Below are 24160 nucleotides of genomic sequence, written 5' to 3' on the forward strand. Positions count from 1 at the left end.
GTGCCATTGACACTCATGACACATTCTAGGAAAAGCATGATTTAACATGGAAAGATGAATGCCACGGGGTTGGGTCCTTGCATGGCGTTGCTGGAAGTATTGTGTTCATTCATCATTCTAGAGCCTATAGGCCAGTGTCCAGAGCAAAGTAAGCTTAATTTTTTTTAAAGGGCCACACTCGCAGCATAGGCTGTTATTTTGTGAATTGAGAGCAACTGTTTTTTTTTTTTTTTTTAGGGCTGCACCCGTGGCATACGGAGGTTCCCAGGCTAGGGGTCAAATCAGAGCTACAGTTGCCGGCCTATACCACAGCCACAGCAACGCCAGATCTGAGCTGTATCTAGTACCTACACCACAGCCCACAGCAATGCTGGATGCTTAACCCACTGAGCGAGGCTAGGGATCAAACCCACATCTTCATAGACACTAGTCAGGTTCATTACCACCGAGCCACAACAGGAACTCTGAAGTGTAATTATTAAATAAATAATTTGGCAGAGGAAACACACTAACTTAACTGCCATACAAAGCAGAATTTGCTACCACCCAAGGAGAAACACAGAATCAAAATATTGCATAGGCATGGAGAGCCCATTTGGCTGGTGTGTGTAGAGAGGGTTCTTAACACTGGAGGCTGTAATGTGCAGTGACATAGAACAGATGGTAACTTTCCTGTTAGAGATTTGCTTTGGGGGAGAGGGTATGACAACCTGGAGACTGAAAGCAGCAGAAGAGGGAACCTAGGGGTAGCATTTCGTGAATGGCCAGTGTTCAGTTGGGTTGGAGTACAGGTTATGGATTGGAGTGCAGGTTAGATGCAGCTGTTAGCAAGATCCTGAGGCTGGGGAGGAAGGAAGGCTATGAATACCAGGAAGTTTTTGTTAGTTTGTTTCTTTTTGTTTTTTCTTATGGCCTCACCTGCAGCATATGGAAGTTCCCCAGCTAGGGGTCAAATCAGAGCCACAGCCACAGCAGCACTGGATCCCAGCTACATCTTCAATCTGTGCTGCAACTTGTGACAATGCCTGATCCTTAATCCACTGAGTGAGGCCAGGGTTTGAATCCACCCCTTCATGAACACTATGTTGTGTTCTTAACCCGATGAGCCACAATGGGAACTCCACCAGGAGGTTTTGGATGCTGAACTGTAGAATGTGAATTTTATAAGGGGGTCACTGGAGAGCCAAGGAAATCTTTAACAATAACAGAAAAGGTGATAGGCTTATTGGGGAGTGTGTTGAATTCAAACCCAGGCAGCAGACCAACAGAGTATATGTTTAATAACTTGCTGTGGTAGGGAGGGACAGACACCTGGTTTCCAGGGTTTGCCAATGCCTATAGTGTAAACACTCCCACCATGGGTGATTGGCATCTACCCACCGGAAGTCACTGAATGTGGAGCTGGGAGAAAGATGCATAGCATCAGTTCCTGTGAGCTGCACCTGCCAGGTATAGTACACCATTGACCTAGATCCCCTTCCAACCCTCTGGGGTGCTGACTAGCTTTGCCAACCTCAGTCAAGTTGTGGATCCCTTTGACTCTTGGTTTCCTTATCTATAAAAAGAGGAAAATAATATAAAGCAGCAGAAATGACACTTCCAGTTACTAAAAGAGAAAGGCATTGAGGTCAGAAGACTAAAATTGTTCTGTAGGCCAGTGTTCCTTCCAGAGGCTCCAGAGGACAATTGTTTCCCTGCCTTTCCAGCTTGTAGAAGCTGCCCGCATGGCTTAGTTCACTGTCCCTTCCTTCCTCTTCAAAGCCAGTAAGAAGCATCTTCTTCCTTTGTGACCTTCAGCCATTCTCTTAAAAAAGACCCTTGTGATGACATTGGTCTTACCGAATAGATCAGGATCATCTGCCATCTCAAAATGTTTAACTTAATCACACCTACAAAGCCTCTTCAGCCATAAAAGTCACATATTCACAGGTTTCTTTCTTTTTTTTTTTTTTTTTTTTTTTGTCTTTTGTGTTTTGTTGTTGTTGCTATCTCTTGGGCCGCTTCTGCGGCATATGGAGGTTCCCAGGCTAGGGGTTGAATCGGAGCTGTAGCCACCGGCCTACGCCAGAGCCACAGCAACGCGGGATCCGAGCCGCGTCTGCAACCTTCACCACAGGTCACGGCAACGCTGGATCATTAACCCACTGAGCAAGGGCAGGGACCGAACCCGCGACCTCATGGTTCCTAGTCGGATTCGTTAACCACTGCGCTACGACGGGAACTCCAAGGTTTCTGAGATTAAGTCGTAGATATCCTTGGAAGGAGGCATTATTTCGCCCACTACCATGGCCACAGACAACTAGACAACTGTGTGTGTGTGCATGTGTCTTGGAAGTTTTCTGTAATCATTGACATAAACATGTCTACAAGCATATTAATAGTAGTATCTGTATTTGTCTTTTTAAGAAATTTTTTATTGTAGTTGCTTTACGATGTGCTATATGTGATCACTTGTGATGGAACATGATGGAGGATAATGTGAGAAAAAGAATGTCTCTTTAAAGGTATATAAAGAGGCATTCTTTTTCTTTGATTATCTTCCATCATGATCTATCCCAGGAGACTGAATATAGTTCCCTGTGCTGTACAGTAGGACCTCATTGATTATCCATCCTAAATGTAATAGTTTGCATCTACTAACCCCAAACTCCCTGTCCATCCTGGGTTTTTAAGCTGAGGGGAGTTATCCAGTTGAGAGGGAGAAATAGATGATGTGGAAGTTTGAGAAGGAAAAGTTGCTGGGCTTAAGGACTGGTTTTTGAAGGAACAGGAGACACTTATCATCAGAGGCCAAGATGGGTAGCAAAGGCTAAGTGGCTGACAGATTTGCTGGAGGGAAGATGGAGTCCATTTCCTGAATGAAGTGCAAGTCATCAGTGGAGCATGCTTGAGGGGTTGAGTGACAGGTAGGGGGTTTGACTCTTGATTATTCATCTCTGCATAGGGCAGCCCCTCTGGTATCTGGGAGCTGGAAGGAGCAGGAGAGAGAGCTGGGAAAGTTAGGAAATTTGATTTGGGCTTCTGTCTGGAATACCCTCTAATCTAAATTCCTAGAGGGCACATCTCTCATCTATCTGCTTTCCTTCATCTCATCTCTGACACTCACACCTGTGACCACGTGACATCACAGGAAACAGGAAGTGCCAATAGGGTTTCTGGTTGTGGGCTTTTCCACATCTTTAGGTCTTGTGTAGTCCAATTAGACCCTTCCAGTCCATGAAATAACCTTCATGCACTCTTGGGAAAAGCGGTTTAATTCATGCTGGGTTGGACATTCTTCATGATTTTGAGTTTTTGGACCGTATTCTTCTTGCTTTATCGGAGATGGGAGAATTTCTCTCTTTTATGTAAGATGTTCTTATTGTTGTCAATGACTTGTAAGGGAGAGGAATGACGTGGAGGGAACGTGACTTCATTTGGATTTATTCAACAGAAACTCCAGAATAGTTTCCCATGGTAATAAGGTATGAATCTATTCAAATCTGTGTATTTTCTGCTTGATCATTAGTCAGATTGAATGCATATTTTCCCCTTGACAATAAGGAACGTCTGCAGTATTTGCCAATTGCTAGAAAGTAAAAAGGAGCATATAAAAATCAATCCAGGGAAAGAGAAGAAATGAAACACACACACAATGGTGGGACATTTAAGCATAAAATAAGATAGCAGGAATAAATCCAAACACATCTATCAGGCACAGGCTTACAATCAAAATCTATTTAGACACTGACACCAAAGAAAAGTGACTCAAAATCACTGAAAATAAAAGCAGGCAAAAAGTTGCACTAAGAAAATGCTTAACAAAGTGCACAGCAAAGGTGGAGAGGGATGGCTGTCTTAATCTCAGGGAAAAAAATACAATTAAAAGCCAAAAGCATTGAGAAGGATCAAAGGAAAGTTTTTAATATTGGCAAAAGGAGACATAATACACAGGAAAATAGGATGGTCATGATTCCTTATGTCGTGACCAACAGATTGAACACCGGTTTGGTTAACTGTTTGAAATACAAGAACCTAACCATTCAAAATCCCTGGGAAAAACTAACACATCTTTCTCAGACGCTGACAAATACGGCAGACAAAAATAAGACAGGAAATAAGAAAACTAAATCTACAATTACCAAATGATCCGATATGGAACCAATTCATGCTGTCTGTGATGTCTTTTAGAACCTCATCAATATCTCTGACCCATTGATCCTGTCCTTATTTTTGCTTCCCAGATTTACACCAGCTTTTTCTTTTCGAGGAATTTTCTGGGGAAGAATATGTAAATGAATGGCCTTAGTTTGCCTTCTGTAACAACTGATTTTATAAGGTTTTTTTTTTTTTGTCTTTTTTTTTGGGGGGGGCCAAACCTGCGGCATATGGAGGTTCCCAAGGTAGGAGTCCAATCAGAGCTACAGCTTCCAGCCTACACCACAGCCACAGCAACGCAGGATCCTAGCTGAGTCTGTGACCTACAGCACAGCTCACGGCAACACCGGATTCTTAACCCACTGAGTGAGGCCAGGAATCAAACCCGTGTCCTTATGGATATTAGTCAGGTTCGTTAATCACTGAGTCACAATGGGAACTCCATGGTTTTTTGAAAATTTAATTGAACATTTCTTTGGCTTAATTCTCAATTGTTTTAGATTTTTATTTCCTTGAGTGGAATGCTTAGTTTATCAATTTCATTCTGTTTTGTTTAATACCGATAGTATTGGCGACTGTGTGAATTAGTTTTTGACTACATCGTTGGCTGCTTCACCTATGTTTTGTTTGATATGTACTGTTGTCATTATTAGTGATTTGTAGATATAGTGTAATTAAAAGTTTTTATTTATTTATTTATAGTGTCTGTAGAGACTACAACCTCATAATTCGTATTATTTATATCTTCATATCCTTACTTTTCCATCCTTCATAAGTCAGCAACTGTGAAAGAAAGTATATAACATTTTCAAACAAAATCTATTTACTATCAATTTCTAATTGTAACCTTAAGAGGTTTATTACATTAATTTTGGAGATATATTTTTGTAAGAATTATTGATTACTATAGATACACTATGAGTTGCGTCATTCCATAGTTAAGACCTTGAACCCAGGGAGTAATTTTTGTTCTTAAATTTTACTTTATGCTCTGATATTAAAGTTGTGACTCCAGCCTTTTGTTTTGTTCCTGTGGAATATTTATGCTCAGATTTTGTTTTTAACTTTTAAAACCTCTCAGAATTTCTCTGGTGGCTCAACTGGCTAAGGATCTGGCATTGTCACTGCTGTGGCATGGGTCTTATCCTTGGTCTGGGAATTTCTGCATGCCATGGGCATGGCTAAATGAATAAATAAATAAATACATAAATTATATATATATATGTGTATATATATATATATTTTTTTTTAGGGCCGCACCTGCAGCACATGAAAGTTCCCAGGCTAGGGGTTCAATTGGAGCTGCAGCTTCAGGCCTACACCACAGCCACAGCAACATGAGATCCAAGCCGCATCTGCAACCTACACCACAGCTCATGGCAACGTGGGATCCTTACCCCACTGAGCAAGGCCAGGGATGGAACCCACATCCTCATGGATACTAATCAGGTTTGTTACTGCTGAGCCACGAGGGGAACTCCAGTAAATAAATGTTTTTAAAAAAATCTCCCAGTCATTTTATTTTAGGAGTTCTCCTGCAGACATTTTTAACTTATATTCTTATAATTTTGAGTCATCCTGACAGCTTTTGTCTTTTCACGGAAGATATGTTCTTACTCCTTCCATCGAATTTTATGCTGTAATTTTTCTTTTTGACTATCAAAGTTCTGTATTTTCAATATATCACTCAAGGAGCTATTCCGTTTTTCTTTCTTTCCCTCTCCCTTCCCAATTTTGTAAGCCAATCAGATTTTAATCTTACAGAAAAGTTTAGTTGAATATTTATTTATTTGGGTACCATTGACAAAAATAAACCACTTCTATAACTATACAAAATCGGTAGCACACTTTTTTTTCTTTTCATGTTTCTTTTGGCATTTTTACCAAGTTTATGATTCTAAAATGATACAATCTTTGGATTATGACTCTTTTTTTAATTAATAACTATTTTGACCTTTTTGGTTTTGCCTACATTTAGAACTTTAATTTATTCTAGGCTTAAATGTTTTCATGTTTATGCCGTGACTTTCCTGTTCTTAAATATTACACTTTGATTTACCTCCTGGCTGCCTGAATAACATGCTTCTGTGATCTTGTCTTGTTTTTTTAAGGAAGGATAGATAGGCTGTAAACTTGTATCTTTCTGTTGGCCTCACATATTAGCAGGGAAATCTCTAGGTTCGAGAATTGTTCAATTAGAACACTCCTCATCAGATTTTTTTTCTTTTTTTTTTTTCTTTTCTTAGGGCACACCTGTGGCATATGGAGGTTCCCAGACTAGGAGTCGAATCAGAGCTGAAGATGCCAGCCTACACTGCAGCCACAGCAATGCCAGATCCGAGCCCATCTGAGACTTACACCACAGCTCACGGCAATGCCAGATCATTAACCTGCTGAGTGAGGCCAGGGATTGAACCAGAATCCTCATGGATACTAGTCAGGTTCTTAACACTCTGAGCCACAACAGGAACTCCAGATTTATTTTTTAATACTTAATTTTGCACAGTAGACATAACTGAGGCCAGTTTGATTTTTTTTTTCTTTTTTAAACTTTTAGTTTAAATAAGCACTTACAGAATTATTTATTTATCCTTAACCATAGGAAATGTCTTCAGGAAATGTCTAAAGAGTGGTATTTCCTGTTTTCCTTGGAATTCAGGGAAATACCTATTTATTTATTTTTACTCCAGGACTGTTTTCTTTTCTCTCTTGTCTTTTACTGATGCTTCTTTCTCATTTCTGGTATTTTTCTTAGAATCCCCATTATCTCTGTCTAATAAGGTCTCATGTTTGCAGCCTGCCACTGACCATTTTCATTTCTTGTTTTTTCCATTTAGCTTTGGGAAAGCTTCTCAAATTCTCCTTCTCATAGGTGAAATTCAATTTTCTGCTTTTTCATATCTCTTTCATTGCTTCTGAAATTATTTGAAATCCCTTACTTTTAATACTGCCAAAGGTGCTTCTGTCTTAGTCTTATTTTATTCTAAAACAACAAAGAGCCTGCACTTTCTTGATTATGGAGAGCTTAAAAGTTATCCTGTGTAAACTACACTGCAGTAGTGTGGTCATCACTCTTCAAAGGCCTGTTGTTCCTCTACCTTCCAAATGCTCTTTAAAATGTCTTTCTTTGCTTTTGTAAGTTTTTATTTCTGAAACATTTCCTTCGTCTTCTGTTTTTTTTTTTTTTTTTTTCTTTTTTCTGCATTTGCCTTCTCTTTAGCTGTCTTTGAACGAGGGTGGCCGCTAGTGCACTGGAATTTCCCACACACCATGGAGTGGATTCCTCTTCTTTCCATTTAGTTTGCATTTTCTTTATAGTTAAAAGTTGCATAGGAGGAGTTCCCTGGTGGCTCAGTGGGTTAAGGATCTGGTGTTGTCACGCTGTGGTTCTGGTTACAGCTGTGGTGCAGGTTCAGTCTCTGGCCTGGAAACTTTTGCTTGCCGTAGGCATGGCCAAAAAAATGTGTAAAATAATAATTGCACAGGAAACATCCACTGGGAAGGGCCACTGGCCCAACATTGCCATGCCTGTGACGCTAGCCTGAGGAGTGTGGGATGCATTGGATTTGCTGATATTCCCAGATCACAACTGTAAAACCTTTTCACTCAGTTTGGTGCAGCTGCAACACTGGGGACCAGTTTCCTGTACATCATTTTGGTTTGGCCTGGGGTCAGTCCATGGTGAGACGGTGTCTCTCCAGTGTCTCCAAGTCTGCAAGACACCCTGACTCTGGGGTTCTCTATGGGGTGTGGTCAGACTCACTCTTTTTTTTCTTTTCATGTATTTTTTAGTTGGATTTTTAAAAAATCAAAGTATAGTTGATTTGCAATGTTGTGCCAATTTCTGCTGTTCAGCAAAGTGACCCAGTCATATATATACATACATTCCCTTTCTTCCTTTCTTGCTTCTCCCCTCCCTCCTTTCTTCCTTCCTTTCTTTCTTTTCTTTTCTTTTTACTGCTGCCCCTGTGGCATATGGAGGTTCCCAGGCTACAGATGGATTGGAGCTGCAGCTACAGGCCTACACCACAACCACAGCAACACGAGATCCAAGCTGAATCTGCAACTTGCACCACAGCTTGGGGCAGTGCCAGATCCTTAACCCACTGAGAGAGGCCAGGGATTGGACCCGCATCCTCATGGATGCTAGTTGGGTTCTTAACCCCCGGAGCCACAATGGGAACTCCCAATTCCTTTCTTCCAGTATCTTCCTTCATGGTCTATCCCAAGAGACTGGATAGAGTTCCCTGTTCTATACAGTAGGATCTCATTGCTTATCCATTCTAACTGTAAGTTACTTCAAACTCCATTGCTTTCCACTACCTCCTCCTCCCCCTTGGCAACCACAAGTCTGTTCTCTATGCCTGAGAATCTGTTCTGTAGATAGGTTCATCTGTGTCATATTTTTGATTCCACATATAAGTGATATCATATGGTATTTCCGACTCACTCTTGAGTCCTTCAATTCACCTGATTACAAACATCATTGGCAACCAGCATCAGGACTATTACCAAGGGCGGGTCATTCCTGGAATGCATAGCCTTTGCTCTTAGAAATACTGGGGTAGTTCTACCAGGCTAGTATCTTCTTTCTATGACATCATGCTTAGGGGTCCTAGATTTAGCCAACAGTGGTACAGGAGGCTCTGCTGCATTCATATTTCAGATTAATAACAAACTTTTTCTTTTTTTTTTCATTTTTGGCTGCCCCCCCAGCAAATGGAGCTCCTGGGCCAGGAATCAGATCTGAGCCACTGTCTTGACCTAAGCTACAGCAACGCCGAATCCTTAACCCACTGTGCTGGCCCAGGATCGAACCCGAGTCTCAGCATTCCTAAGACACCACCAATTGTGTTGCACCGCAGTGGGAGCTCCTCATTTGTTTGTTTTTTAAATGATAAGCATGCCCCATGCAACATTTCCATTAATTAGAAATGGAAGCATAACTGGGTTTCTGTATTTTCCGTGGCAACCCTAACTGTGCTCTATTTTCTACGGGAGGGTTTGCATCTCCTATGATTTCTCAGGAAATCTCGCAATCCAAGGCGTGCACTTTGCACTGATTTTTCAGCACAGGAGCAGATTTTTGCTTATTATCACGTTCCCTTAGTTATTGCTTTTGAGTCCACTCAGGGGAAACTTTAAAGGTCTGTGCTCAGATTGCCATCTTCTTCATGTTTCTTAAAAGTATTATTTAGAGGAAATTATCTTTTCGAAATGTTAATCCAAAATCTCTGGGAGGCCACTGAGTTTCTTAAAGATGTGAATATGTCAGTTTCTCTCACATAAGCTTCTAAAGCCAAGGCACCAAAATCCAATGTAATTTTCTTTCTTCATGGGTTATTAACTGAGATTTACCACGTGCAGCTTCTTTGTTGACCCCTTGCTCTTTTTTTTATGTGGGATTGGTGTTCTTAGGTTATAATAATGTCCTCCCCATCCATGTAGGGATTCAAGGATAATGAGTTTTACTCTTGTCCATCCTCTGCATTGTGGAACTGTATTTTTTGAGTTTTGTTTTAAAAAAAAAAAAGGAATGATAGAAAAAGGAAATTAGGGAGTTTCCGTTGTGGCTCAGTGGTAACGAACCTGACTAGTATCCATGAGGATGTGGGTTTGATCCCTCAGTGGGTTAAGGACCCGATGTTGCCGTGAGCTGTGGTGTAGGTTGCAGACGTGGCTTAGATCTGGCATTGCTGTGGCTGTGGTGTAGGCTGGCGGCTGTGGCTCTGATTCGACCCCTAGCCTGGGAACTTCCATATGCCTCAGGTGGGGCCTAAAAAAAAAAAAAAAAAAGATAAAGGAAATCGCACTTGCTTTAGGTCAACTTGGCGCATTTGTTTTGTTTTGTTTTGTTTTTGGCTGTGCCCTCGGCATTCAGAAGTCCCCTGGGAAGGGATTGAACCCTGGCCACAGCATTGACAATGCTGGATTCTTAATGCACTGAGCCACCAGGGAACTCCTTGGAGCATTTTTTTAAAATTAAAAAAAAATGCTTTTATTAAAGTATAGTTGATTTACAACATTGTGCCGATTTCTGCTGTACAGCAAAGCGACCCAGTCATACATATATATATATATATATATGTATTCATTTTCTTTTCTTTCTTTTTATGCCTGCACCTGTGGCATTTGAAAATTCCCAGGCTGGGCATTGAATGGGAATGGCAGCTGCAGCCTACACCACAGTAACACCAGGTCCAAGTTGCATCTGTGACCTACACCACAGTTTGCAGCAATCTGGGATCCTTAACCCACTGAGCAAGGCCAGGGATCGAACCTGCATCCTCATGGACTTTTTTGGGTTCTTTACCTGCCGAGCCACAAGGGGAACTCCTACATTCCCTTTCTCATATTATCTTTCATCACAGTCTACTCCAAGAGACTGGATATAGTTCCCTGTTGTGCCATACAGTAGGACTTCATTGCTTATCCTCGGAGCAATTTTAGGCAATAAACAATTAGGTCAGATATCAGGTGAAAAGACAAACAGGTCGTTTGTAGAATAAACCTTAAGAATCACTTCCTTTTGCATGATGCCTATGGTGACCCCCTTACTGTTTTCCCAAATAAAGTCAGAGGACCCAAAGCCACTGCCTTTAGAATGTGTAATTAGTTGCACAGTTAAGGTAGGAGCCCTCAAGTAGTAGGCGTCAGATGTTCAACAGAAAAGTTCACAGAACTTCTGCATCTGGGATTAATGTTTAACTATCTACAAGCTAGTTATTAGGCTTCTGCAGGATCTACAGTGAATGACAGGCTGGTGTGATGACAACCCAAAGTAATTGTTCTGAGCGTTGCCAAGATGTATTTTTAAGACTCAGGGGATGGTGTGTAATGGGTATGATGGGTGTAGGTCTTTTTTTTTTTTTTTTTGGCTTTGCCTACAGCATGTGGAAGTTCCTGGGCCAGGGATCTCACCTGCACCACAAGCAGCAACCTGAGCCACAGCAGTGACAGATCCAGATCCTTAACCTCCTGCGCAGGAGAACTCCAGGTTGTAGGTCTTTTTGTGTGTGTGTGTCTTTTTGCCTTTTCTAGGGCCGCTTCCCGCGGCATGTGGAGGTTCCCAGGCTAGGGGTCCAACCAGAGCTGTAGCTGCCGGCCTACACCAGAGCCACAGCAACGCCAGATCCGAGCCGCGTCTGTGACCTACACCACATCTCACGGCAACGCCGGATCCTTAACCCACTGAGCAAGGCCAGGGATCAAACCCACAACCTCGTGGTTCCTAGTAGGATTCGTTAACCACTGTACCACAACGGGAACTCCCAGGTTGTAGGTCTTTTAAGGACCTCATTGTGCCTACCTTTTTCACTCCCATGACACCAAGATGTATTTTTAAGAATCACGGCCACTGTGTAATGGATTTAAGTCTTTTAGGGACCTAGAGAAGTGCCTACCTTCTTGAGTCCCATATTCCTAAGATTATATGGAGCTCGTACATAGGATAAAAGGATGGAGGAGTCTAATTATAGACTGATGGAAGAAGAGGAGACTACCTATAAAATCCTGATATGAAAATATCATCTGCCTTTTGTAATACTGAAAGCATCATTTGTTTATCGAATATTGACTGAGTACCTAATCTTTGCCAGGTGCTCTCCTAAGGATTATGAATACAATGGAGAAAAGGCCCATATGTCATCTCTGCTCACTTCATATAATTCACGGGGACATAAAGGGAATTACAGCAGAGCATAAAGCCCTATGATGGGGAAGAGCAGGACATACAGAAGGTCATCAGTGGGGCATAGGACTCAGAATCACACAGTCAAAGGCAGCATTCCAGAGAAGTGCCTTTTCCATCAAATCCTAAGGAATGTAGTTAGCAAAGTGGGCGAGGGGAGGTGGTACCCAGAGAAGGGATGAAGGAGACAACTTGAACCCAGATCATCAGTGTGAAATTCACTGCCTGTTCTTTGCTTTCACGAAAACTCACATGTAAAAATATGAGCTTATTAAAATATATATATAAATATATATATAATTATATATATATAATTATATATAATATATATATATATAATATATATATAATGTATAAATATAAATCCTGAGCGATTTCTAGAACATAAAGGAAAATGTGATCCAGAGAAGGTCTTTTGTTAGGTCTACGATATTTTGATTTTTGAAAAAGAAATTCCAGAGTTCTGTTGTGGCTCAGCGGGTTCAGAACCTGACTAGTATCCATGAGGATTTGGATTTGCTCTCTGGCCCCACTCACTGGTTTAAGGATCGGTGTTGCCATGAGCTGTGGTGTAGGTCGCAGACATGGCTCAGATCTGGCATTGCTGCGGCTGTGGTGTAGGCTGGCAGCTGTAGTTCCAATTTGACCCCTAGCTTAGAAACTTACATATGCCGCAGGTGTGGCCCTAAAAAGACAGGTAAAGAAGAAATTCCTGTTTATTAGCTTGAATTGTATGAAATCGCTGAGAGAGTGAATGAAAACTGCTCAGATATTGGAGGTTTCCAATGGTTCTGCACCATAGAAGCCTTCATTGCTGAACTGGGGCTCAGCCTGGCCTGAGTTTAGTGATGCCGTGGGATTGAAAGAGCCCATCTCTTGGGGCTGTCCGTTAACTCATGGTGAGTGTACATCACGCTGGCTTCTTGTCTGGAAGTGGGATGGATCACAGCATAGCGCTCTGTACTGTTAGAACTGGCTGGGGTTTCCAAGCTCTAGTCCATGACCTGTGTCTACAGACCAGCCCAGCAGAAAGGTTCAGTGACCTGAGTGCTCTCTCTTGAGATCTGTGCAGCAAAGCCACAGTCAAGACTCTTTCTCTGATTCTTGAATTTCTCTGCTTACACACAACTGCCAAGAGGGGTCCAGACTCAAGTAAGCCTCATGCATCAGAAAACGTGCTCAGGTGTGGCTCTGAAACAGGTTGGCCGTGGGAATGCCAGGGCTTGTGTTGCTTTTCTTGCAAAATAACCAGAGATAATTACATGGCTATTCATGAGAAGGGCTTCACACCTTGTGGAGCTTTGCCTAGAAAGCCAGTGTTCCCAGAGCCAATGGTTTCCATTTCTAAGACCTGTTAAGTTGGTCCTTGAATTATGCAATTTCTATGTTTGTGTTTTTCTTACTGACTGTAAGGCACACTGTGAAAAACAACATGTTGGATTTTTTTCCCTCTGAGGGAAGGGTACATTCGGGGAGGGGGAAAAAAAAAAAAAGAATGCTTTCTGTGCCTTGTGTCAACACAGCTTTTTCAAAGGATGTGGTTGTCATGAAAGAGATGGGCTCCCCTGATTCTTGGGTTGTAGGGACACGTGGAGGCCACATGATGTGGTCAGCTCGTCATCATTCTTTCTGGAGGGTTCCTCCTAGCATTGCCCTACCAAAGTCTTTTCTTGCTATGGGTCAGCTTTACCCTGGGGAAAGTCCATGATGTCCAAGTGACTTAGGATGGACCGTCTTAACATCTTTTGTCATTTCCCAATGATCAGTGTGTCTTTAAGTGCAGCATGTGTATCTGCCAGACCATGAAATGGTGTCAGTTAGAATAGCGACGCAGCGGCATCCAACCACATGCTGAGAAAGTCATTCCTGTTTCCAGTCTCAGTCTGTCTGGTTGAGTTCAGGGGAAAACCCTTGTCTTTTGGATGCCAGTGGATTCTTGAGACCTTTCTCATGAGGATCTCTCTTTTTTTTAATTTCAATGATTATTTATTTATTTATTTTTGTCTTTTTACCGCCACATCCTTGGCATATGGAAGTTCCCAGGCTAGGGATCGAATGGGAGCTGCAGCTGCCAGCCACAGCCACAGTCACAGCAACGCGGGATCCGAGCTGCATCTGCAACATACACCACAGCTCACAGCAATGTGGATCCTTTACTCACTGAGCGAGGCCAAGGATCAAACATGCGTCCTCGTGGATACTAGTCAGATTCGTTTCTGCTGAGCCACGGCAGGAACTCCTTAATGATTTTTTTGAATTAAAGTGTAGTTGATTTACAATGTTGTGCCAATTTCTTCTGCACAGCAAAGTGCCCCAGTCATACATGTATGTACATTCCCTTTCTTATATTATCTTTCATCATGGTCTCTATCCAAAGAGATTGGATATAGTTCCCTGTGCTGTACAGTAGGACTTCATTGCTAAAGGCATTACTTTAAATTTTGTTTGCACGCTCAACTTCTGTCTATGGCCAATGATACCTGTTGTCTGCTTACTCCAGTGGCATCAAAAATTTTTAAAGAAATATATCTAATATAAAATGAGTTGATTTTGGTGTTCCCTGGTGGCTCCTCTGGTTAAAGACTGGGCGTTGTCACTGCAGCACCTGGGTCGCTGCTGTGGCAGTGGGTTTGATCCCTGATCCCATGCAGGAACTTCCACATGCTGGAGGTATGGCCCCCAAATAAAACAAGATTAGTTAAGTAAGACATTGTGGAAAAAGAATTGCATAATTAGTGTAAAGACAGCAGTCAGTTACAAAGGGGGTGCAGGGACACTTACAGTACTGCTCACCCTGCCCTAGAATTTCTAACACCTGAACCCCATTCCTTCTGACAGTGGCGGAAAGCCGAGGCATCCTGGAAAGCATCCAGAGGTTTTCCTTGCTGCCCACCTACCTTCCGGTGACCTACCACATCCACCACGCCGACGTGTCCTTCTTCCTGAAGGAAGCCAACCAGGACATCATGAGAAACTCCAGCCTGCAGTCGCGCGTGGAGTCCTTCCTGATTTACAAATCCAAGAGGCTCCCGGTCCTGAATGCCAGCTATGGGCCTTTCGCCATTGAGCAAGTGGTACCCCAGGACTTGATGCTGCCTTCCAGCCCTTTTGGATTCACCAGCAAATTTTCTCTGAACTGGAAGCTGAAAGCGCACATCCTGCGGGACAAGGTGTACCTGAGCCGGCCGCGGGTGCAGGTGCTGTTCCACGTGGTGGGCAGGGACTGGGATGACCCCGGCCCCGCGCAGGCGCAGAAGCTGCCCTGCCTGCGGGTGTTTGCTTTCCGGGAGACCCGGGAGGTGCGGGGCAGCTGCCGGCTGCAAGGGGCCCTGGGGCTGTGCGTGGCGCAGCTGGAGCTCCTGGCCAGCTGGTTCAGCCCCCCGACGGTGGTGGCCGGGAGGAAGAAGTCGCTGGAGCCCTCCGAGGGCAGCCCCGTGGAACTCTACTACACTGTGCAGCCGGGGGACTGGGACGAGCGTGGAGACTGTGTCAAGGACGAAGCCAGGAAAGCTGGAGGGATGCGTCCGGATGTCGATGAATCGGGGCCTCCCTTGCAGAGGATCGGGAGTGTGTTTCTTTACCAGACCCACAGCCGGCCAGCCCTGAGAGAACTACGTTTGGATAACAACGTGGCCGTCCAGTACGTGCCAAAGACGGTCAGGCAAGGAGATGTGCTGACTTTTCCCATTTCCATCTCCAGAAACTCCACCGAGGACCGCTTCACCCTGAGGTGAGTTCCTTGGGAGTCTCCCTGTAGGAGCGCCAAGGTCAGGGGTGATTCTGGGACGCCGTCTATTTCATCCAGAGAGCTGCTTTGGCGCTGTCCCGGGTCGAAGCCTCCCACCAGCTTTTACAAACTCCATTTTCACTGTCAAACAGAGAGGCCAGTTGGCTCTCTCTGGGTTGGCAGTTGGGTGGGGAAGATATTTTTATTATTGGGTTTTTTTTCTGGCCATCCCAGAACCACCAAGGAGATGCTGATGTTCTGCCTTTGCCTAAGCTTAGGGGTTCTCTGCGGGTTCTGGGAGACTGGAATGGCTCATGGTTGAAATGAGTCTGCAAATGGGATGGCGACAGTTGTCGGCAAGGATAGAGAATACAGTTTTGCCAACTCAAAATCTCTTCCAAACACGAGAGTTCTAAGTATGCTGTGGTACCAACCTCAGACTTATCATTTTGTTTCTCTCTGGAAATAGAACCTAGTGTGCAACCTATAAAAGAGCAGACAGTGTGAAGGATGTACGGTAGAATTCGTTGAGTGTCTTACTTAAGCTTATACTGAAGATGAGGCATTTAAGATGAGTAACTGTGGGCTTTAGGAGAAAAAAAAAAAATGGGTGTGTTTCTCTTTGGAAAATGGTGTGTGAGAAAAGCTGCTTCCCTTGGTTTGATTGTTTTTTGTTTGGTTTGTTTTAAACACAGACAAGTCTGATTGTAACAGCTATTTGGTTTAAGGGTTATTGGGTCTCTAAATATGACCTAACATTGCTACATTATCTGACATTTGATCTAATAGCAAATTTGATCCAATCAAATTTGTTATGATTCCTGAACATAGTGTTACTGGACATGGGATATGTTTACCTGCAGTTTGGGTTTTGTTTTTTGTTTTGTTTTTGGTTTTTTTGCCATGCCCATGGCATGTGGAATTTCTCTGGGCAGGGACTGAACCCACACCACAGAAACAACCAGAGCCACTGCAGTGACAACACCAGGTCCTTAACCCAGTGAGCCACCAGGGAACTCATATATGTGGGGTTTAAAGTTCATCCCATAATGATTAGTCCCTCTTTTCCCTCTCCATCTGGGCTCAATAGCTACATTTTTTCTTTCTTTCTTTTTTTAATAAAAACTTCTTTCTTTCTGTGTTCATTAAGGGGTAGACGAGTTGAAGAAGGGAATCATTCTTTGAGTTCCTGTTGTGGCTAGGTTAAGAATCCATCATAGTGTCCATGAGGATGTGGGTTTGATCCCTGGCCTCGATTAGTGGGCTAAGGATACGGCGTACTGTAGGTCACAGATGCGGCTTGTATCCAGTGTTGCCATGGCTGTGTGTAGGCTGGCAGCTGCAGCTCTGATTTGACCCCTAGCCTGGGAACTTCCATGTGTCACAGGTGCTGCCTTAAACAGAACAAAAAGAAAAGAAAAGGAAGAAAGAAATCATTCTCTTGCACATTTCAGTTTTGTTGATTGTGACCTAGTGTTGGGAACTCCCTCTTAATCTCAACCAAAGAAACAGAACCAGTGGATAGAATTAACCTAAGGATTGAACTTGGCTGATTGTTGGCAGGTGAAACCTTTGGTTGATATTGAGAGTGCATCTGTGGATTAAACATGGGGATTTTGGGTCATAGGCAAACCTGTGGGACTGAGTCCTCATGATCTTGTCCTTCTGTCCTTTGGAAATCAGACCTAGGTTCAGCTGCTCATGGGCCCTCTGCATGGTGTCCTGGCTCTGTGCTTGGATTTTCCAGGTTTAACACTCTTATATAATATTCTCAGTGAAGATGGTTGCTCATCTCCAGGAACATTTTGCTGATGGGAATGAAAGGTTTTAAATAAGGGGAATTCACAGGATTTCATGCTCTGCCATTTTTTTCCATTGGCCACCTACAGCTGGTTGATTTCCTGGACCCTGGGTTGAAAGCCAGACTCTCCTTGAAGCTTTAACTCTCCAGGAGATGATCTCCACATCCCGTTTTTTGGGGGGAAGCAGTTGTAGGTGTAGAATTAAATTTCACCGAAAGCTGTGCATCTGGCCACAAGTGATTGCCTGCTAAACGTGTTCATCTGAGTTCTGAGGGTGGCCCCAACCTCTGCAAGCTGTGGCACAACCTATAGAAGTTGGCTCTGCTGGGCTGCAGAGTCTGAAGGATCCAAATCTTGGCAGATTCAGAAACAGAGGCCTGTGAAGCATCTAGATTTGGTGGCTCCACTTGTAAAGTCAAAAGACTGGAAAATTTTGGGGTGATCGCCGGAGTGCATTTTTCAGAGTCCATCAATTAGAAATGTGTGTGTGTGTGTGTGTGTGTGTGTGTGTTTTAATCTATTTTTTCTGGCTAAAACAATAGGAAGGGAAATCAGTAAGTATTTCATGAACATGTGTTTAGCGTGGTAAGGTGGCACAGTTTTCAATCTCTTTAAAAGCTGGCATTCATTAATAATGTGCTTGCTGGATGCTTAACATGCACTAATTACAAGTAAGTCTTATCTGTTTATGAAGACAGCTGGCAGGGAACTTGGATCTGGCAATGTCATCAGCCTTTAGTTTGAATTCTCATAATCAGAAAATAATGAAACTGTATATCTTTTTTAATGAAGTCAATTTGACACTAATTTAGCATAGCTTCCAAATATTTAGAATTAGCTGGGGCCTGCTCTATCTGGCCATCTGCTATAAATAACCCTGAGAGATGCAGTCAAGTATCCTTGGGTGCTTTCCTCTGAAATGTTGACTTTGTTGCTAGACTCAGGGGTGACAGTGCTAACGTGGTTCAGAGGTGGGTTCATGTTTAGTAGGTCAGCTGTCAGCCGGCCATCGATCGCTACTTAAGGATGGCCAGGGTAGGGAGGCGACCACATTAACTGCCGCCAACAGGAAGGAGCCTGTTCAGATCGGCTCCTGCTGCAGCTGCAATTCAAGTTCTATGCACGCAGTGATTGACCACCCACTGCCACCTGCCTATCACCGCTGTGCCTGTGATCTCCCGGTGACCCCGTGGCTGCACACAGGGGCTTGGTTTTCATTCTCGGTTTCATTTCAAGGTTTGTCATGCAAGTTATCCATAAGGGCAGTTTGGAAAAAATAGCTGGTTGTGTGTGCGCCTGTGTGTTTACCGTTGCAAAGAGGGAAACCCCGATGGGGCTGTTTGTCATCTTAGAAATTCTGTTCGTTCCTGGAGCTTGTGCCTTCCAAAGCAGACCTCCACAAAGGAAACAAAGGAAAATGCTTTCATTCCTTAGACATCTAAGGGTCCCTTTTAATTTCAGAAAATGTGTTCCTTCCAGTGGACAACTGAAGCATCCCACAGCACTTGGGCCCTTTCTTCCACGTTCTCACCACTCGGTCCCTTTTCCTTCCCCTACAGAGAGCCAATTTCAGCAGCATCCTCAGTCTTTCATTACCTGATGATGCGTCTGGAGAATAAAAGAACTCCAGAGCTCTTTCTTGCTCATCCTCCGCATCTCTTCTTCCATTGCTTTTTCCCGCAGGAAGTCAGTTTCAAAGGAGTTCTGGTTGTTAGATCTGGAGCCACATATTTGCACAGCATTAGCGTGGTTTTTGGACACTCCAGGAGACGCAGGTGGAAAGGTGCAGAACAGGGGCACGGCACTCAGAAGCCTGGGTGCTTTTGTCCATGGCAGAGATATTCTTAGATTGGTTGAATGAATGAATGGACATAGTGTTAATCAGTAACCAATATATTTACTTGGCTGCAGTCTTTACAGTTTGAAATGCTAAATACTCAAGGATTAATAAAGAATTGGTGCCCAGCACTGTGGTCTGATCTAAAGCCATCTCCATATAAGGCATTATTATCAAGTAGGTGTTCTTGCCAAGGGGAGAGTTATAAAAGAGAAAGGGAATAAAATAAGAATATTTGACAAAAGTACAGTGTGGGCCTGAGGTTCATAAGGTCCACAACATAGACTTTGGTGGTTTGGGAAATTCACTTTGCCGAAGGTTTTGAGCTTGTTAGAAATAACAGGTGTGGGAGTTCCCGTCGTGGCACAGTGGTTAACGAATCCGACTAGGAACCATGAGGTTGCGGGTTCGGTCCCTGCCCTTGCTCAGTGGGTTAACGATCCGGCGTTGCCGTGAGCTGTGGTGTAGGTTGCAGACGCGGCTCGGATCCCGCGTTGCTGTGGCTCTGGCGTAGGCCGGTGGCTACAGCTCCGATTCGACCCCTAGCCTGGGAACCTCCATATGCCGCGGGGGCGGCCCAAAGAAATAGCAAAAAGACAAAAAAAAAAAAAAAAAAAAAAAAAAAAAAAAAAAGAAAAAGAAATAACAGGTGTGGAGTTCCCATTGTGGCTCAGCGGGTTAAGAACCTGACATAGTCTCCACGAGGATGCAGGTGCAGTCCTTGGCCTTGCTCAGTGGGTTAAGGATCCAGCGTTGTTGCAAGCTGTGGCATAGGTCACGGATGTGGCTTGGATCTGGCATTGCTGTGACTGTGACATAGGCCAGCAGCTGCAGCTGCAATTCAACCCCTAGCCTGGGAACTTCCATAGGCCACAGGTATAGCCCTAAAGGAAAAGAAAAAGAAATAATATATGGAGCTTCATTCACTTGAATGATGCAGTCTTTGGACTTGCCTTGAACCAGGATAGGATCTCTCCTTATTCTGTTTCAGGTATAGTATGCCCTGGGGTAGCCAATAATATTCTTGGTTACTGGAAATACATCCCAGTCTGACTAATTTAAGAAAATAAATAGAAGTTCCCTAGTGGCCTGGTGGTTAAGGATCTGGCGTTAGCACTGCTATGGTGTAGGTTCAGTCCCTGGCCCAGAAACTTCCACATGCCTTGGGCTCAGCAGAGAAAACAAAGAAAAATAAATAAATAAAAGGTTGGTTAGACGTATATTGTGGGTCTCAAGAATTCATAAGCGATGGGAGTGCTGGCCTTGGCAGTGCACAGTATTAGGGTTGGGGTGGGTGGGGTGCCCTTGGTTTAGATGTGACGGCCTGCTTCCCCAGCACCTCTTCCCTGCCTAGCACAGTGAATTCCTTCAATAATTCCCTCTGTTCTTACTATAATCTCCTGTGGTCATCCAGTGGGGATAAATGGAGTTGTTTCTGAAGCTGAGTGGAGTGAGAGGCAGACAGAGAAGAGAGTGTGTTCCATCTGTTTTCAATAAAACTTCTATTAGAGAATAGACCTAGATTTGCCAAAAACTTATGAAATCAGTACTGGACAATGCCACATGCCTCAAGGCTAGTTTCCCCCTGTTATTAATATCTTACATTGGGATGATTAATTTGTAACAATTAATCAATTGCTAAAGCCTACACTTAGTGAAATTCCCTTGATCTTTTTTTTTTTTTTTTTTTTTTTGGTCTTTTTAGGACCTCACCTACACATATGGAAGTTCCCAGGCTAGGGGTTGAATCACAGCTGTAACTGTGGGTCTATACCACGGCCACAGCAATGTGGGATCTGAGCTGCATCTGCGACTTATGCCACAACTCTCAGCAACACTGGATCCTTAACCCACTGAGCGAGGCCAGGGATTGAACCTGTGTCCTTATGGATACTAGTTGGATTTGTTTCTGTTGTGCCACAGTGGGAACTCCCAGAACACCCATTTCTGTTCCAGACAAGTAATCTTGTCTTTTTAACTTCTCTTGAGTGTTACCATTTCTCAGACTTTCTTTGTTTTTGTTGACCTTGACAACTTCAAGACTTCCTGTTTAGACCTTATGGGGAACTGTCCCTCATTTGGGATTTGTCTGACATTTTTCTCATGATGAGACTAAAGCCATGGGTCTGAGGGTCAAAAACCACAGAGATAAATTGCCCTTTTCACTGCGTCATATCAAGGGCATATACTCCCAGCCTGACCTATCACTGGCTTTTTTTTTTTTTTTATTAAAGTATAGTTGATTTACAGTGCTGTGCCTAGCTCTGCTGTACAGCAAAGTGACCCAGTCATAGTATATATGTGTTCCTTTTCTTAGATTATCTTCCGTCATGGTCTGGCTCAAGAGACTGAGTAGAGTTCCCTGTGCTATACAGGAGGACCCCATTGCTTATCCATTCTAAATGAAATAGTTTGTAGCTACTAACCCTAAAACCCAGTCCATCCCACTCCCTTCCCCTCCCCCTTGGCAACCACAAGTCTATTCTCCATGTCTATGAGTTTATTTTTGTTTTGTAGATAGGTTAATTTGTGCCGTATTTTAGATTCCATGTATAAGTGATACGGTATTTGTCTTTCTCTTTCTGACTTACTTCACTTAGTATGAGAATCTCTAGTTGCATCCATGTTGCTAAGAATGACATTATTTTCTTCTTTTTTATGGCTGAGTAGCATTCCATTGTGTATACTACTCAGAAGATGTGTACCACGTCTTCTTAATCCAGTCACCTGTCAATGGAAATTTATATTGTTTCCATGTCTTGGCTATTGTGAATAGTGCTGCTATGAACATAGGGGTTCATGTATCTTTTTGAATTATAGTTTTGTCTGGTTAGATGCCCAGGAGTGGGATTGCTGGGTCCTATGATAGTTCTATATTTATTTTTTCCGGGAAACCTCCATACTGTTCTCTATAGTGGTTGTACCAATTTACCTTCCCACCAATAGTAGCGGAGGGTTCCCTTTTCTCCACATCCTCTCCAGCATTTGTTATTTGCAGACTTATTAATGATGGCCGTTCTGACCAGTGTGAGGTGGTACCTCATTGTAGTTTGGATTTGCATTTCTCTAATAACTAGCATCTCATTAGCTGAGCCTTGCTCATATTCCCAGTACGTAAAATCACGATGGATGACACAACGGTGGTGTTCTCGGCCCTTAATATTGGGGTGGTTTGTTAGGTAGCAAGAGATAGGTGGGATCATAAGTTGTCATTAGTAATCAAGCAAAATTTCAGGGAGTTTCTGTTGTGGCTCAGCAGGTTACAGACCCAACTAGTATCCATAAGGATACAGGTTCGATCCCTGGCCTTGCTCAGTGGGTTATGGAGTCAGAGGTCCCATAACCATTGTGCGATGAGGCCCTTCGATTAGTGGGTTATGGATGTGGCTTTGCTGCAAACTGTGGTGTAGGTTGCAGACTCGGTTTGGATCTGGCTTTGCTGTGGCTGTGGTGTAGGCCTGCAGCTGCAGCTCTGATTTGACCCCTAGCCTGGGAACTTCGGTATGCCACAGATGCAGCCCTAGAAAGCAAAAATAAAATAAAATAAATAAAAATTCATCAATAAGCCCTGCTTGCAAAAGAACAGAGGTGGGTGGGTGCCCTGGGGGTACTTGCTCTGTGGTTTATTCCTCACCCTTCTCCTGCTGTGCTGTGATTCTCAGGAGGTCCACCTCTGTCGCCTGCATTTCCCAGATGCCCTGTCCTACCCAGATTTGGCTTCTGATGGGGTTTGGCCAATGAGACCCAACAGTAGGAATCATGGTGATGAGAAGTCAGATGATTTTCTCTCTTGCTCCCTGGTCCCCTACTCTGGACAGAAATCTCCTTCATCTCTGGTTCCACCTCCCACCAGGCAGGCCCGTGCACAGCTCCAGTGCCTACAGGGAGACTGGTTTTGGCCTCTTTGACTGGTTTTGGCCACCTTACTTTGCCCTTCTGGGCTGAGGAGACAAGACTTCCTGCCGTTATTAATATCTGGGCTGCATCACCATCATCTAGTTGTTCTGTCAGCAATTTCAGCCCCTCTGTACCTCATCCTCTGTATTAAAGTGCTTCTGGTCAGTTATCTGCTGTGGATTCTCTTTGCTGACTTGACCCTGTGGATACAGCCGTTTGCAAAGATAATTTTTATGCCAGCAGAATGTCTCTACTGATCCACTCCACACTGTGCGAGAACCAGGGCCAGTCACCAGGGTTTGTCCCTTGTGTCAGTCCCAGCTGGGAGCAAAGACGGAAGGGTCAGAGGTAAGGCAGAGATGAATTTACCCAAACAGAAATCATCATAAATAAGATAACAAGTTTGAGATGACTCAGAGGCAGAAGAAAGAGAACACACAGGAGTGAGATAATATTTTTCTCTCCAGGCTGTGAATGCTTCATGCAAAGGTGAAAAATCAATGTCTGTGTTTCTTTTTCCCTTTCTCGTCTGGGCAGTTGAAGGATTGGTGATGGTCAAAGAGATCATCCAGGGATGCCTGTCGTTATCAAAGCAAGTGTCCCAGATCCAGAGATGAACCGGAGGGATAATCTGAAGCCCAGAGTTATCTTAGAAGATGGAAGAAGTATAATATGAACGCGCTCATCTTCCATTTCTCTGTCTTAACACACACACACACACACACACACACACACACACACACACACACACACACTTGAGTGAATGCTGGTGCAGAGTCTGAAAAACTACAAAAAGGAGGGACACGTCCTAATTTCATCCCTCAAAGTCCTGACTGAGCCTTCTTCCTCTCTCCGTGATCCCAGGTTGTTGAAAACTCTAAGTGTTGATGTGTATTTTGTGAGACAAAGCATGTCAAGTCGAATTCATCCCCGTTGCCTTCACACACATAGAAAAGCCTGGGTGTGGGTCAGAGTTGTTCACATTGGGCATGAAGCAGATGAAAAGAGAAATAGCAGGAGTTCCCACAGTGGCACTGTGGGATAATGAGCTGGCTTGTCTCTGTGGTGGC

General features: G+C 43.6%; 1 protein-coding gene across 1 annotated transcript in view; it reads left to right on the forward strand.

Moving 5' to 3' along the window:
* Positions 1 to 24160, forward strand: part of TMEM132D (transmembrane protein 132D) — a 774579-nt gene that overhangs the window by 192284 nt on the left and 558135 nt on the right. The window contains exon 2 of the mRNA XM_021072330.1: positions 14666 to 15557. Coding sequence (XP_020927989.1) covers positions 14666 to 15557 — 892 coding nt within the window. The remainder of the gene's footprint in view (positions 1 to 14665; positions 15558 to 24160) is intronic.

This window comes from Sus scrofa, chromosome 14 (assembly GCF_000003025.6).
Source record: "Sus scrofa isolate TJ Tabasco breed Duroc chromosome 14, Sscrofa11.1, whole genome shotgun sequence".
Taxonomy (NCBI): Eukaryota; Metazoa; Chordata; class Mammalia; order Artiodactyla; family Suidae; genus Sus; species Sus scrofa.